Source organism: Mobula hypostoma, chromosome 20 (assembly GCF_963921235.1).
Source record: "Mobula hypostoma chromosome 20, sMobHyp1.1, whole genome shotgun sequence".
Lineage (NCBI taxonomy): Eukaryota > Metazoa > Chordata > Chondrichthyes > Myliobatiformes > Myliobatidae > Mobula > Mobula hypostoma.
The window spans coordinates 54,637,196-54,652,177 of NC_086116.1; the positions used below are offsets into that span (position 1 = coordinate 54,637,196).

The following is a 14,982-nucleotide window of genomic DNA, read 5'->3' on the forward strand; positions in this document are numbered from 1 at the left end:
TACATGAGTGAGATATACCAGCTAGTTGAGTGGTGCTGCAGCAACAACATGACACTCAACGTCAGTGAGATGAAAGAGCTGACTGTGGACTTCAGGAAGGGTAAGAGGGATCAGAAGTGGAGAGAGTAAACAGTTCAAGTTCCTGGGTGTCAAGATCTCTGAGGACCTAACCCGGTTATAACCTGCAGTTATAAAGAAAGCAAGACAGCAGCTATACTTTATTAGGAGTTTGAAGAGATTCGGTATGTCAACAAATACACACAAAAATTTCTATATTTGTACCATGGAGAGCATTCTGACAGGCTGCATCACTGTCTGGTATGGGGGGGGGGCTATTGCACGGGACCGAAAGAAGCTGCAGTGTGTTGTAAATTTAGTCGGCTCCATCTTGGGTACTAGCCTACAAAGTACCCAGGACATCTTCAAGGAGCAGTGTCTCAGAAAGGCAGTGTCCATTATTAAGGACCTCCAGCACCCAGGGCATGCCCTTTTCTCACTGTTACCATCAGGTAGGAGATACAGAAGCCTGAAGGCACACAGCAATTCAGGAACAGCTTCTTCCCCTCTGCCATCCGATTCCTAAATGGACATTGAACCCTTGGACACTACCTCATGTTTAAAATATACTTTATATCTGTTTTTGCAGATATAAATTAGGGATGGGGTATATCGTAGGATGGAAGGCCTTGGAAGAAGGCATAGATAGCGTGGATAGCCAGCACCATTTTCACAGAGCCGAAATGGCTATTACAGAGGACACAATTTTTAGGTAATTTAATGAAAATATAAGCGGGGTGTCAGAGGCAGAAATTGGTAAGTACATGGAATGCACTGCTGGGGTTGGTAAAGTACGTTAGGGATTTTAAGAGACTCTTACTGTAGGTACATGGATGAATGAAAAAATGGAGGGCTATGTAGGAGGACAGTGTCAGATTGATCTTGGTGTAGGTTAAGAGGTTGGCACAACCTTGTGGTTTGGAGGGACTGTTTTGTGCTGCAGTGTTCATTGTTCCTAGTGGACAAGCAAGGTGGAAGTGGGGGGGGAACAACGGCAGAGTTTAGGGTCTTGGCAACTGACGAGTGGGCCACCCATGGTGCCGCGATGAAAAAGAAACAATCAGAAGGGTAAAGTCCAGAGATATCAGAGTGTTACAGGACTGCATGGTGGTGGAGGTGTAAAAGGAGCAAGGCCTTGGAGAATATGAAATGTTAGGTGATGGTGGAGTGGGTTGAAATTTTGCTAAATGCTACAAAGGTATCATACTCACATGGAAGAATCCTCTTGTAAAGCTATCGTCCTGTAGAGTGAGCATGGGCAAGCAGAACAGCTGTTGGACCAACTTGTTATTCTTGACTGGGGCAGGAGGACCACTCCTTGGTCACTTGTTCCATAACACTTTGTGACTGGATGGAAAAAGGGTAAGTTCTAGCAGGGACCCTGGTTATGAGACTGCAGGTCAATCAAGGTTTCACCAGAGCCACGGTGGATTGGTCAGTATTGTTCGTTTAGACTGTAACTCAAATGCCACTTTCCCACCAATGCAGTGACATATTCTCACTAATATATCCTCAGCAATATCAGAAATCCTGTTATGAATCCTCAGTGAAGTCTCCAACAGCGATGAGGGCCTCAGAACTCAAAGATTCGTGAGTAAACCAGAAGAAGCTGGCGGCGCGACGACAGCGCACGCGGCCTCTCCGGTGTTGAATATCTGTTATCTGTCAAGTAGGGGATCGTGCACAATCCTGATTCGATTGAAACTGACGTGAGTGCATAGCGGAACATCTGGAAAACTTCTGAAATGTCTGCTTTGCTACCGCTGCTACTGTGTGGTAACTGGAATCTCTGGAGCTGAAGGCCCCAAAATCCTCGGCTTTGTGTGATTCAGCGGCCAGGGAGAGGTCGAAGGCGCTGGGCAGAGGATGGTGCTCGGGAGGCTGTATCGGAGAGGCCGCTCGGAAGCTCGGAGTTTTCGGACGGATGGACTCGGTGTCGGCTGCTTCCAAGGTATTGGCAAGTTGACGGTGCCTGGAGGTTTATGGCAGGGAGTTTCTCCCTTTTGCCGCCGCTATCGAGGACTCGGGAGTCCATCGACTTGGGACTTTGAGACTATTTTTTTACTATGCCTATGGACTGTTCTTCATCAAATTATGGTATTGCTTTGCACTGCTGTAACTATAATTATGTGGTTTTGTCAGTGTTAGTCTTTGGTTTGTCCTGTTTTCTGTGATATCACTCTGGAGAAACATTGTATCATTTGTTAATGCATGTATGCATTTCTAAATGACAATAAAAGAGGACTCAGCGTTCTCATAATCTAATTGGGATAATACCTAAAGGCTTCTTGGCCCATAAGACCCTAAGACATAACAGCAGACTTGGGCCATTTTGCTTATCCAGTCTGATGGGCAATAAAACATCCCTCTCAATCCCACTCTCTTACCTTTGTCACCTTTACCAATCAGAACCAAAATCAGGTTAATTATCACTGGCATATGTTGTGAAATTTGTTAACTTAGCAGCGGCAGTTCAATGCAATACATGATAATATAGGAAGAAAATAAACAAGTACATCAATTACAGTAAGTATATAAAGTGCCTATAAAAAGTATTTATCTCCCTTGGAAGTTTTCACATTTTATTGTTTTACAACATTGAATCAGTGGATTTATTTTGGCTTTTTTGACACTGATCAACAAAAAAAGACTACTTCATGTCAAAGTGAAAACAGATCTCTACAAAGTGATCTAAATTAAATACAAATATAAAACACAAAATCATTAAGTATTCACCCCCTTTAATAGGACACACACCATTCATCACCGTTACCTCCAATTGGTTTTAGAAGTTACATAATTAGTTAAATGGAGTGTGCAGTCAAGGTGTTTCAATTGACTGTACTAAAAATACATCCATATCTGGAAGGGCAAAGAAGGTGTTGAGCTCATCTGCAAGGTAAGTCAGTATCCTGGCAAAAACTACAGCAGGAAGACAAAAGAACATTCTAAGCAATTCTGCAAAAAGGTGATTGCAAAGCACAAGTCAGGAGATGGATACAAGAACATTTCCAAGTCAGCTAGGACAATTATCAAGAAATGGAAAGAATATGGCACAACTGTAGATCTGCCTAGAGCAGGTTGTCCTCAAAAACTGAGGGACCGTGCAAGAAGGGGCTAGCGAGGGAGGCCACCAAAAGACATATGACAACTCTGGAGGAGTTACAAGCTTCAGTGGCTGCGCTAGAAGAGATTGCACATACAACTGTTGCCCGGGTGCTTCACCTGTCACAGCTTCATGGGAGAGTGGCAAAGAGAGAGCCACTGTTGAAAAAAACTCATTCGAAATCTCAGCTTGCCAGAAGGAATGTGGGTGACTTTGAAGTCAGCAGGAAGAAGGTTTCTATAGTCTGATTAAATCAAAGTTGAGCTTTTTGGACATCAGACTAAACACTAAGGTTGGCTAAGAATGAGAGGAGATCTTATAGAAACGTATAAAATTATGAAAGAGAGACATGAGATAGAGGCAGGAAAGTTGTTTCCACTGGTAGGTGAGACTAGAACTACGGGAGATAGCTTCAACATTCAGGGGAGTAGATCTAGGACGGAGATGAGGAGGAACTGCTTCTTCCAGAGGGTGGTGAATCTGTAGAATTCTCTGCCCAGTGAAGCAGTGGAGGCTAACTCAGTAAGTATATTTAAGACAAGGTTGAACAGATTTTTTCATAGTAGGGGAATTAAGGGTTATGGGGAAAAGGCGGGTCAGTGGAGATGAGCCCACGGCCAGATCGGGCATGATCTTATTGAATGACGGAGCAGGCTCGATGGGCCAGATGGCCTACTCCTGTTCCTATTTCCTATGTTCTTAAAACTGTACATTACAATAAGAGATATATATACATATGAAATTAAACTAATAGCGCAAAAAGAGAGCAAAAATAGTGAGGTAGTATACATGGGTTCTTTGTTCATTCAGAAACCTGATGGCAGAGGAGGAGAAGCTGTTCCTAAAATATTGGATGTGTATCTTCAGGCTCCTGTAGCTCCTCCCTGAAGGTAGCAATGAGAAGAGGGCATGTCCTCGGTAATGGGGGGTTTTTAATGCCAGATTCCATCTTTTTGAGGCTCTCTGCGGTATATCTGTCATCATTTCAGATTCTATCAACAGCAGCAAAGTCATCGACGACTTTACAGATGGCGTTTGAGCTACGTGTAGCCACAATCATGTGTGTAAAGAACAGAACAGTGGGCTAAACGCGCATCCTTGAGGTACGTGATAGGAAAGGTTCAGGATATAAGCCAAAATCATGGCAATTGGTACTAGTTTAGATTGGCTAGAATGACTGAGATAGGCAGAAAGGCCCACTTCTGTGCTGTACAGTTCAATGAATCGTCCCTCACACTCTTGCAATTTAAAACTACCTTGTTTTCTCATGTTCCCTGTTCTGACAAAGGCTCTGCTCTCCATACTTGAGGAAGGATATACTGGCTTTGGAGATAGTGCAGAGGAGGTTCACCAGGTTGATTCCAGGGATGAAGGGGTTAGACTATGAGGAGAGATTGAGTCGCCTGGGACTATACTCTCTGGAATTCAGAAGAATGAGAGGGGATCTTATAGAAACATACAATATTTTGAAAGGGATAGATAAGATAGAAGTAGGAAAGTTATTTCCATTGGTAGGTGAGACTAGAACTAGGGGACATTGCCTCAAGATTCAGGGGAGAAGATTTAGGAAGGAGATGAGGAGAAACTGTTTTTCCCAGAGACCGGTGTATCTGTGTAATTCTCTGCCCAGGGAAGCAATTGAGGCTTATTCACTAAATATATTTAAGATACAGTTATATAAATTTTTACATAGTAGGAAAATTAAGGGTATGGGGAAAAGGCAGGTAGATGGAGCTGAGTTTATGGACAGATCAGCCATAATCTTATTGAATGGCGGGGCAGGCTTGATGGGCCGGATGGCTGACTCCTGCTCCTATTTCTTATGTTCTATTTTTCCCCACTGATGTTTCCTGATCAACTGGTGTTTCCAACATTTTCAGTTTTTATTCTGTTTATTCTCCATCAACTCCAGGGTTACACTGAGAACCCAGATGCCCCTCATTGGAACCACAATCATACCTTCCCCACCATCAAAATTTAAAATACCTGGTTTTTAATTTTCTGGTTCTGATGAAGGATTATTGATCTGCAATATTACCTATGTTTTTCTCTCCACAAATGAAGTATGATCTGCTGAACGTTTCTAGCATTCTGTTTTATTTCAGCGTAATTCTAATGTTCCTCAACAGGCAGTAAAACTGCCTCATTGTTTCCGCCTTGAGAAAAACACTGCCCCCAAGTCTCTGCGTCTCTCCGGGTATTCCATTCCGTGTGCTCCTCGCTTCGCTCCCCGTTTATCAGGCTTTGTGGAATATTATCCTCCCCTTTTCTCCGAGTCGCTGTGTGTGTGTGACCGAGCCATGGCGCCCAGGGAGCCGCTCTGCTCGCTGCTGCCGCTCTGGCTCCAGCTCCTGGGCCTCAGCCTCGGCCTCGGCCTCGGCCTCGCCGTCGCCAGCCGCCCCGGGGTGGTGGTGCTCCTGGCCGACGACCTGGGATACGGGGACCTGGGCTGCTTCGGACATCCAAGCTCATTCACTCCAAATCTGGACCGACTGGCAGCTTCGGGCCGAAGGTTCAGCGATTTCTACAGCGCGGCCAGCGTCTGCAGCCCATCTCGGTGAGAGGAGAGCCCGAGGCTTGTCCTGTGGGTGGGCCGGGGACGCGATGTCAGGGCGAGATTGTGTAATATGTTTACACCACCTTGGAGGACCTGCGATTTAACTCTTCCAGGGACGCAGCCCCTCCTCTGCCGCTTCGGAAGAGATGAATCAGCAAAAATCGCAAGTTTTTTTCATCTGCGCGGCGCCTCTGCAACGCAAAGCGATGGTTCCTCCTGTGGGAGAGCATCCCACTGTGCATCATCCCAGAGTTACATGGCAGGCATCCCACCCTGCAAAAACTCATTCCAGGGAGGTAGCACCATCAATTTGCGGGAGACTCCCGGGAGAGGTGGGATGTCTGCAATAGAGTAGCTCCTTAGCAGCTGGTCAGCTAGTTTAAATAACGTTAGCTATGCTCATGAACGAATGAGACCTGTTAAACTCACCTCAACATATCTTTTACATTTTAACCCACCATGGGCAATAGAAAAGTCACTGTTGCAAACTGTGCAGCGAGCAACACTGTCAATATTTTGACCCCTATTAGGCAGGGGTACGCTTTAGTGTACTCTGGGGTGAAGTACGTTTTATATTTTCTTTTTTTGCAACACTGCCATGGCGTGCGCACTCTCGCTCACTCTCTCAAAAAAAATCGATTTCCGGGATATTGTATATAATTTGCGGGCATCAGGGAGCCGCTATCAGTATGCGGGAGACTCCTGGAACTTCCAGGAGAGGTGGGCTGTCTGACATGGATACACAGGGAATGGAGGGATACGGACCAATTGCAGGCAGAATAAACTTAACTTTGCGTTGTGTTTGGCACAGCCATCGTGAGTTTAAATCCCCTTCATGTGTTATGTTATACGTGCAGCTTCTAAGGACAAGAGCTCAGTACATCGCTGTAGAGTGGGTCTGAACGTTCCAATTTGTAAGCTTCTGAGATTGTAAAGTTCCCAGCTGGCCAAAAACTTAGTTGAAGACATGTGAAAGCAGAATTAGACTCCACAACTTGTTCAGAAATGCAACTTAGTTTTACTTCCTTAAATGAATGATGTTTGACTCACAAGCTTTCACCTTAATGGTGACTTCACTAGGGATCCTCACGAAGGTTTCTCAGTAATTTAAAGAAATGTAGTGCAGCTTCTTATTTTTACATTGAATGATAATGATCATGTTCTGCTTCTTCCTCTCAGGGCAGCCTTGCTCACAGGCCGTTACCCTACACGATCAGGAATTTTCCCAGGCGTCTTCTACCCTGGGTCAAAGGGGGGACTTCCACTAAATGAAACGACAGTTGCTGAGTTGTTGAAGCAGCAAGGATATGTCACTGCCATGGTGGGGAAATGGCATTTGGGCTATGGATTAAATGGGATTTACTTACCCATCCACCACGGTTTTGATGAATTCCTGGGTGTTCCATACTCCCATGACCAGGGTCCCTGCCAGAATTTGACCTGTTTCCCACCGGACACCAAGTGTTATGGAAAGTGTGATCAAGGAGTGGTCCTCTTGCCCCTAATCAGGAATAATACGGTGGTTCAGCAGCCGGTCAGCTTTCCCAAGCTCACGGCACAGTACGATCGCTTTGCAAGAGACTTCATTCTAAGAGCAGCACAACAACAAAAACCATTCTTCCTTTATTACGCATCACATGTGAGTAACTTAACATTATGCAAATTTTCAGTCTGGGCTGACTTGGTCCGGCAAATTGTGTTCAGTTCTGGGTTGCCGCATTATAAGAAGGAGGTGGAAACTTTGGAGAGTGTGCAGGTGAGATTTAGCAGCCTGGACTATAAGCATATCCATGAGAAAAAGTGGTGTGAACTAGGACTTTTCTCTATAGTGCAAAGGAGAATGAGAGGTTATTTGATAGACATGTATAGGCAGCCCGTGTCTTTCTTTGGCTAACACAAGAGGGCAAAATTTTAAGGTACTTGGAAGAAAGTAGAGGTGGGATGTCGGAGACAGGTGAAGTAGTTTTTTACTTGCACAGAGTAGTAAGTGCATGGAATGCACTGCCAGAAGTGGTAGTACAAGTAGTTACATTAGAGAAATGTAAGAGACACTTAGATAGGCATATGGATGAAAGCCAGGGTAATTCCAACTCCAATAGCATCTATTAAACTCTGGTATTCTTTCCTACAACTCTGCCATGGACGGTCCCAGGCCTGGCTGTGAAAGGAGAAGGGTTGGCCATGGGGCTTGCAACCTCATCCTGTAAAAATCCAGTGCTACTGAAACACCAACAGAAGTTCCAAAAACCTCTTCCCTGGGAGAGGAAGGACATACCAAGATCGGAAAGCTTGAAAGACTGGCCCAGGACAGAGGACTCTGGCGAGCTCCTATCTGCAGCCTATGCCCCAGTGGCTACCCAGCATATTTTTTTAACCTCCAGTAAGAGACTGTTAGTCCTCCTTTGACCACGTTTCGTTCCTCTCCCAGTAGTTCCTGATGTAACGTGGTGTCAACTTTCATCTGCTTATATAGACTTCGAAAGTTTGGAATGAAGAATCAATAATGTTTTGATTTAGATGCCAGTGTGTGCTCGTGATACACAACTGTACTAAGTGTGTGCTCATGATATACTACTGTACTTGGTGTGCACATGATACACTACTGTAGTAAGTGTGCGCTCGTGATACACTACTGTACTGTGTGCTCGTGATTCACTACTAAGTGTGTGCTCATGATACACTACTGTAGTAAGTATGTGCTCGTGATACACTACTATACTAAGTGTGTACTGTTGATGCACTACTGTACTAATATGGTACAAACTTATTATATTCATTACTCACTTCACTGGAACAACCATAACTGTGTTGCTTTTGTGATCAGTTTTTCGTCAATTTTTGCACAATTCTGACAAACCTATCTGTCTCCCTCTGACCTACTGCAAACCTGTCTTTGTATTACTGATGTTCGAAGTTCAAAGTAAAATTTATTATCTGAGCACATGTCACCAGATCCATCGCTGAGAATCCTTTTCTGAGGGCATACCTAGCAAATCTTAGTAGCTGTAAACTGGGTCAAGGGACACAAACTGCAAATGCAAATATAGATAAAAAGCAATAAATAACCAGCTTGAAATAGCGAGATAAAGGGTCCTTAAAATGAAACCATCAGTTGTGGGAACACCAGCAGTAGAATGGTGGTGAGGATTTCTGATGACTGAAGCTGCTTTTCTACAGTAACATTTCATGTAGATGTGCTCAATGGTTGGGAGGGTTTTACCCGTGATGTACTGGGCTGAATCCACTACCTTTTATAGGATTTTCCACTCAAAGGTATTGGTGTTCACATACCAGGCCATAATGCAGCCAGTCAGCACACTTTCTACCACACATCTATAGAAGTTTGCCAAGGTTTTTGATGACATGTTGAATCTCCACGGACTCCTGGGGAAGTAGAGGTGCTGTTGTGCTTTTTTTGCAATTTATACTTTGGATCCGGAAAAGGTCCTCCGAGATAGAGGTACCCAGGAATTTAAAGTGACTGACCCTCTCCACCTCTGATCCTCATGGACCTCTAGTTTCCCTCTTCTGAAGTCCACAATCAGTTCCTTGGTCTTATTGACATTGAGTGAGAGGTTGTTGTTATTACACTACTCAGCCAAAGTTTCAGTCTCCCTCCTGTATCCTGATCCATCACTGCCTTTGATTCAGCCCACAACAGTGGTGTTATCAGCAAATTTGCATATGGTGTTGGAGCTGTACTTGGCCGCACAGTCAGGTGTAAAACGAATAGAGCTACAATAGAGCAATCACTCCAGTCGAGGAGGATGTTTTCCTAAGTGGTTGTCCATGGTGGCTCCTCTGGTGGCTGTAGAGGCCAATGTGGGATCCACATATCTTGGTGCAGGGTGGGCGAGAGTAAATGGTGGCTGTAGTTAGTGGTTGTTCAGTCTCTCCTTTCACGGCTGTCGTTTGTTCTCTGTGGCACAGCTCCCTCTTGAACAGATTTCCTCCAGGTGTACCTTCTGAGTGCAATGTCTTGCAACACACATAAAAGTTGCTGGTGAATGCAGCAGGCCAGGCAGCATCTCTAGGAAGAGGTGCAGTCGACGTTTCAGGCCGAGACCCTTCGTCCTGACAATGTATAGGTGGAGTGTTCCACCCTCTACTCAACAACTCTCTGGTAAACACACAGATGCTGAGTCTTTAAAGAGAGAATACGTGCAGCAGGTAGAGTCTGGATAGCAACTGTAATGGCAATTCTAATCCTAATCTTCTATCCCTGTTTGCAGCATACCCATTATCCACAGTTTGCAAGTGCAGATTTTACAAGAAAGTCGATGAGGGGTCCTCTGGGAGACGCCCTGTTGGAATTTGATGGTTCAGTGGGACAGATACTGAAGGCCCTACGTGATGCTGGAGTGGAGAATAACACATTAATCTTCTTCACCAGTGATAATGGGTATGTTGAATTAGAAGTACACAGGCTTATTATGCAAGTCTGAAATGTGTTCGCCTATACAGATCATTTTTAACCCTACTTATTCATTTTAGGGATCTAGTGTTGCTGACAAGACTAGAACTTATTTCCATTGCTTGTTGCCCAAGGAATTGGTGCATCACTGTTGCAGGATTTTCCTGTCTTTTGCTGCCTTCATTTTACCCTCTACCTTCAAAGCCTTCCAGGGCCTGCTGCAGTGAAACATTCCCTAAGCCACCACTATGCTTCATGGGAGGGATGGTGTGCTTCTGATGATGGACGCTGTTTGGCATATACCAAACATAGCGTTTAGATTGATATCCAAAAAGCTCAATTTTGGTTTCATCAGATCATAGAACTTTCTTCCAGCCCACTTCAGAATCTCCCACTTGCCTTCTGGCAAACTCCAGCTGAGATTTCATGTTAGTTTTTTTAAACAGTGGCTTTTTCTTTGCCACTTTCCCATAAAGCTGTGACTGGTGAAGCACCTGGGCAACAGTTGCTGTATGCAACACACATAAACGTTGCTGGTGAACACAGCAGGCCAGGCAGCATCTCTAGGAAGAGGCGCAGTCGACGTTTCAGGCCGAGACCCTTCGTCAGGACTAACTGAAGGAAGAGTGAGTAAGGGATTTGAAAGTTGGAGGAGGAGGGGGAGATCCAAAATGATAGGAGAAGACAGGAGGGGGAGGGATGAAGCCAGGAGCTGGACAGGTGATAAGCAAAAAGGATACGAGAGGATCATGGGACCGGAGGTCCGGGAAAAAAGATGGGCGGGGGGACCCAGAGGATGGGCAAGGGGTATAGTCAGAGGAACAGAGGGAGAAAAAGGAGAGTGAGAGAAAGAATGTGTGTATAAAAATAAGTAACAGATGGGGTACGAGGGGGAGGTGGGGCATTAGCGGAAGTTAGAGAAGTCGATGTTCATGCCATCAGGTTGGAGGCTACCCAGACAGAATATAAGGTGTTGTTCCTCCAACCTGAGTGTGGCTTCATCTTTACAGTAGAGGAGGCCGTGGATAGACATGTCAGAATGGGAATGGGATGTGGAATTAAAATGTGTGGCCACTGGGAGATCCTGCTTTCTCTGGCAGACAGAGCGTAGATGTTCAGCAAAGCGGTCTTCCAGTCTGCGTCGGGTCTTGCCAATATATAAAAGGCCACATCGGGAGCACCGGACGCAGTATATCACCCCAGCCGACTCACAGGTGAAGTGTTGCCTCACCTGGAAGGACTGTTTGGGGCCCTGAAAGGTAGTAAGGGAGGAAGTGTAAGGGCATGTGTAGCACTTGTTCCGCTTACACGGATAAGTGCCAGGAGGGAGATCAGTGGGGAGGGATGGGGGGGACGAATGGACAAGGGAGTTGCGTAGGGAGCGATCCCTGCGGAATGCAGAGAGAGAGGGGGAGGGAAAGATGTGCTTAGTGGTGGGATCCCGTTGGAGGTGGCGGAAGTTACAGAGAATAATATGTTGGACCCGGAGGCTGGTGGGGTGGTAGGTGAGGACCAGGGGAACCCTATTTCTAGTGGGGTGGCGGGAGGATGGAGTGAGAGCAGATGTATGTGAAATGGGGGAGATGCGTTTAAGAGCAGAGTTGATAGTGGATGAAGGGAAGCCCCTTTCTTTAAAAAAGGAAGACATCTCCCTCGCCCTAGAATGAAAAGCCTCATCCTGAGAGCAGATGCGGCGGAGACGGAGGAATTGCGAGAAGGGGATGGCGTTTTTGCAAGAGACAGGGTGAGAAGAGGAATAGTCCAGATAGCTGTGAGAGTCCGTAGGCTTACAGTAGACATCAGTGGATAAGCTGTCTCCAGAGACAGAGACAGAAAGATCTAGAAAGGGGAGGGAGGTGTCGGAAATGGACCAGGTAAACTTGAGGGCAGGGTGAAAGTTGGAGGCAAAGTTAATAAAGTCAACGAGTTCTGCATGCGTCTCCCCCATTTCACGTACGTCTGCTCTCACTCCATCCTCCCGCCACCCCACTAGGAATAGGGTTCCCCTGGTCCTCACCTACCACCCCACCAGCCTCCGGGTCCAACATATTATTCTCCGTAACTTCTGCCACCTCCAACGGGATCCCACCACTAAGCACATCTTTCCCTCCCCCCCCCCGCATTCCGCAGGGATCACTCCCTACGCAACTCCCTTGTCCATTCGTTCCCCCCATCCCTCCCCACTGATCTCCCTCCTGGCACTTATCCATGTAAGCGGAACAAGTGCTACACATGCCCTTACACTTCCTCCCTTACCACCATTCAGGGCCCCAAACAGTCCTTCCAGATGAGGCAACACTTCACCTGTGAGTTGGCTGGGGTGATATACTGCGTCTGGTGCTCCCGATGTGGCCTTTTATATATTGGCAAGACCCGACGCAGACTGGGAGACCGCTTTGCTGAACATCTACGCTCTGTCTGCCAGAGAAAGCAGGATCTCCCAGTGGCCACACATTTTAATTCCACATCCCATTCCCATTCTGACATGTCTATCCACGTCCTCCTCTACTGTAAAGATGAAGCCACACTCAGGTTGGAGGAACAACACCTTATATTCTGTCTGGGTAGCCTCCAACCTGATGGCATGAACATCGACTTCTCTAACTTCCGCTAATGCCCCACTTCCCCCTCGTACCCCATCTGTTACTTATTTTTATACACACATTCTTTCTCTCACTCTCCTTTTTCTCCCTCTGTCCCTCTGAATATACCCCTTGCCCATCCTCTGGGTCCCCTCCCCCCACCTTGTCTTTCTTCCCGGACCTCCTGTCCCATGATCCTCTCGTATCGCTTTTGCATATCACCTGTCCAGCTCTTGGCTTCATCCCTCCCCCTCCTGTCTTCTCCTATCATTTTGGATCTCCGCCTTCCCCTCCAACTTTCAAATCCCTTACTCACTCTTCCTTCAGTTAGTCCTGACGAAGGATCTCGGCCTGAAACGTCGACTGCATCTCCTCCTAGAGATGCTGCCTGGCCTGCTGCGTTCACCAGCAACTTTTATGTGTGTTGCTTGAATTTCCAGCATCTGCAGAATTCCTGTTAGTTGCTGTATGCACAGTCTTTTCCATCTCAGCCACTGAAGCTTATAACTCCTCCAGAGGTGTCATAGATCTCTCGGTGCCTCCCTCACTCAGTTTTTGAGGACGGCCTGCTCTAGGCAAATTCATAGTTGACCCATATTCTTTCCATTTCTTGGAAATGGAACTGTACTTCAGGAGATATTCAGTGACTTGGAAATTTTCTTGTATCCGTCTCCTGACTTGTGCTTTTTAATAACCTTTCACAGAGTTGCTTGGAATGTTCTTTTGTTTTGAAGATGTAGTTTTTGCCAGGATACTAACTCACCAAGCAGTTGAACTTTCCAGATACAGGTGTATTTTACTACTATCAATTGAAACACCTTGATTGCATATATATATATATATATTTTTTTTTTTTTAAAGCACCTATTAGTCTTGTGAGACCATGGATCTGCGCCTGGAAAGTCTTCACTCTCCAGGGCGCAGGCCTGGGCAAGGTTGTATGGAAGACCAGCCATTGCCCATGCTGCAAGTCTCCCCTTGTCCCCTCTCCAATGTTGTCCAAGGGAAGGGCAAGGGCCGATACAGCTTGGCACCTGTCGAGACCAGTGTTCATATGGAGAGTCAGAAGGTACATTAGTTCAAACAATGTAAATTCTGAGATTCAGGATCTTCAGTTGCTTGATCTAGAATCTCTTTGTGATCAAGATACAATGATCAAGAATTCAAAATAAATTGGCATTAAATTAGTATGGGAGTTGGAGGGAGGTAAATTTTATAATTTCATTAAGGAGAATTTAATGTGGAAAGCAGTAAATAGATGAGATGCTGGTTAGATCAATAATCCAGATTCTTTATGTCTGAGTTAGGGCTTGAAAAGATATTTCAAGCAAATAATGTTGTCAAATACACAAAAAAATCTTCAACCTACTTCACTGTTTTTGGATGAGCAAGTGGCCATTGTGGGAGGAACCATTGTATGAGTAGAATTAGAATCAGGTTTTGTATCACCAGCATAGGTCATGAAATTTGCTGTCTGCAGCAGCAGTACAATGCAATACATGATGAATATAGAAACAAACTGAATTATAGAAAGTAAATGTATGTATATTAAATAGTTAAATTAAGGTAAGTGGTGCAGGATCAGAAATTAAAACAGAAGTAGTGAGGTAGTGTTCATGGGTTTAACGTCCATTTAGGAATCGGATGGCAGAGGAGAAGAAGCTGTTCCTGAATCGCTGAATGTGTGCCTTCAGGCTTCTGTACCTCCTTCCTGATGGTAACAATGAAAAGAAGGCATGTTCTTGGTGGTGGGGGACAGTGTTAGAGTGGCCAGGCTTGGACTGAACAGGCTTTGACACCGTCAGGCTTGGGCAGGCACAGGCAGAGATTTCAAGTAAGTTTCTAGTAGGTATGTTTTATTTCTGGTAGTACACGTGCTGAGAATAGGTCCAGGGTTAGTGGTGCATTCCTTGTGTGAGATGTGGTACGCCCCAAGCTGTGATAGCATCATGCTAGCCACAATGCTACTGTGGAGTCTTATTAGGAGTTCTGGTTATATCAGGTGAGGTACCCCGTCTGTGTTGTTATTGTGGTAGTAACATTCTGTCTGTAACTGACCTATTCTATTTCCAGACCAGAACTGATGCGACGATCACGTGGTGGAAATGCAGGGCTGCTGAAGTGTGGCAAAGGCACCACATATGAAGGAGGGATGAGGGAACCTGCAATTGCCTACTGGCCTGGCCAGATTGCTCCAGGTATGCATTCTTCACCATCTGGCTGCTTAAATGTGGATCGTGCTCCAAGCTGGGACGTGTAATATTGC

General features: G+C 45.6%; 1 protein-coding gene across 2 annotated transcripts in view; it reads left to right on the forward strand.

Moving 5' to 3' along the window:
- Window positions 1-2,624: 2,624 nt before the first annotated feature.
- Window positions 2,625-14,982, forward strand: part of arsa (arylsulfatase A) — a 39,651-nt gene continuing 27,293 nt past the window's right edge. For both annotated transcript variants that reach the window (XM_063072952.1, XM_063072953.1), the window contains exons 1-4: window positions 2,625-5,720; window positions 6,900-7,359; window positions 9,953-10,122; window positions 14,790-14,914. In XM_063072952.1, coding sequence (XP_062929022.1) covers window positions 5,464-5,720; window positions 6,900-7,359; window positions 9,953-10,122; window positions 14,790-14,914 — 1,012 coding nt within the window. In that variant the 5' untranslated portion in view covers window positions 2,625-5,463. The remainder of the gene's footprint in view (window positions 5,721-6,899; window positions 7,360-9,952; window positions 10,123-14,789; window positions 14,915-14,982) is intronic.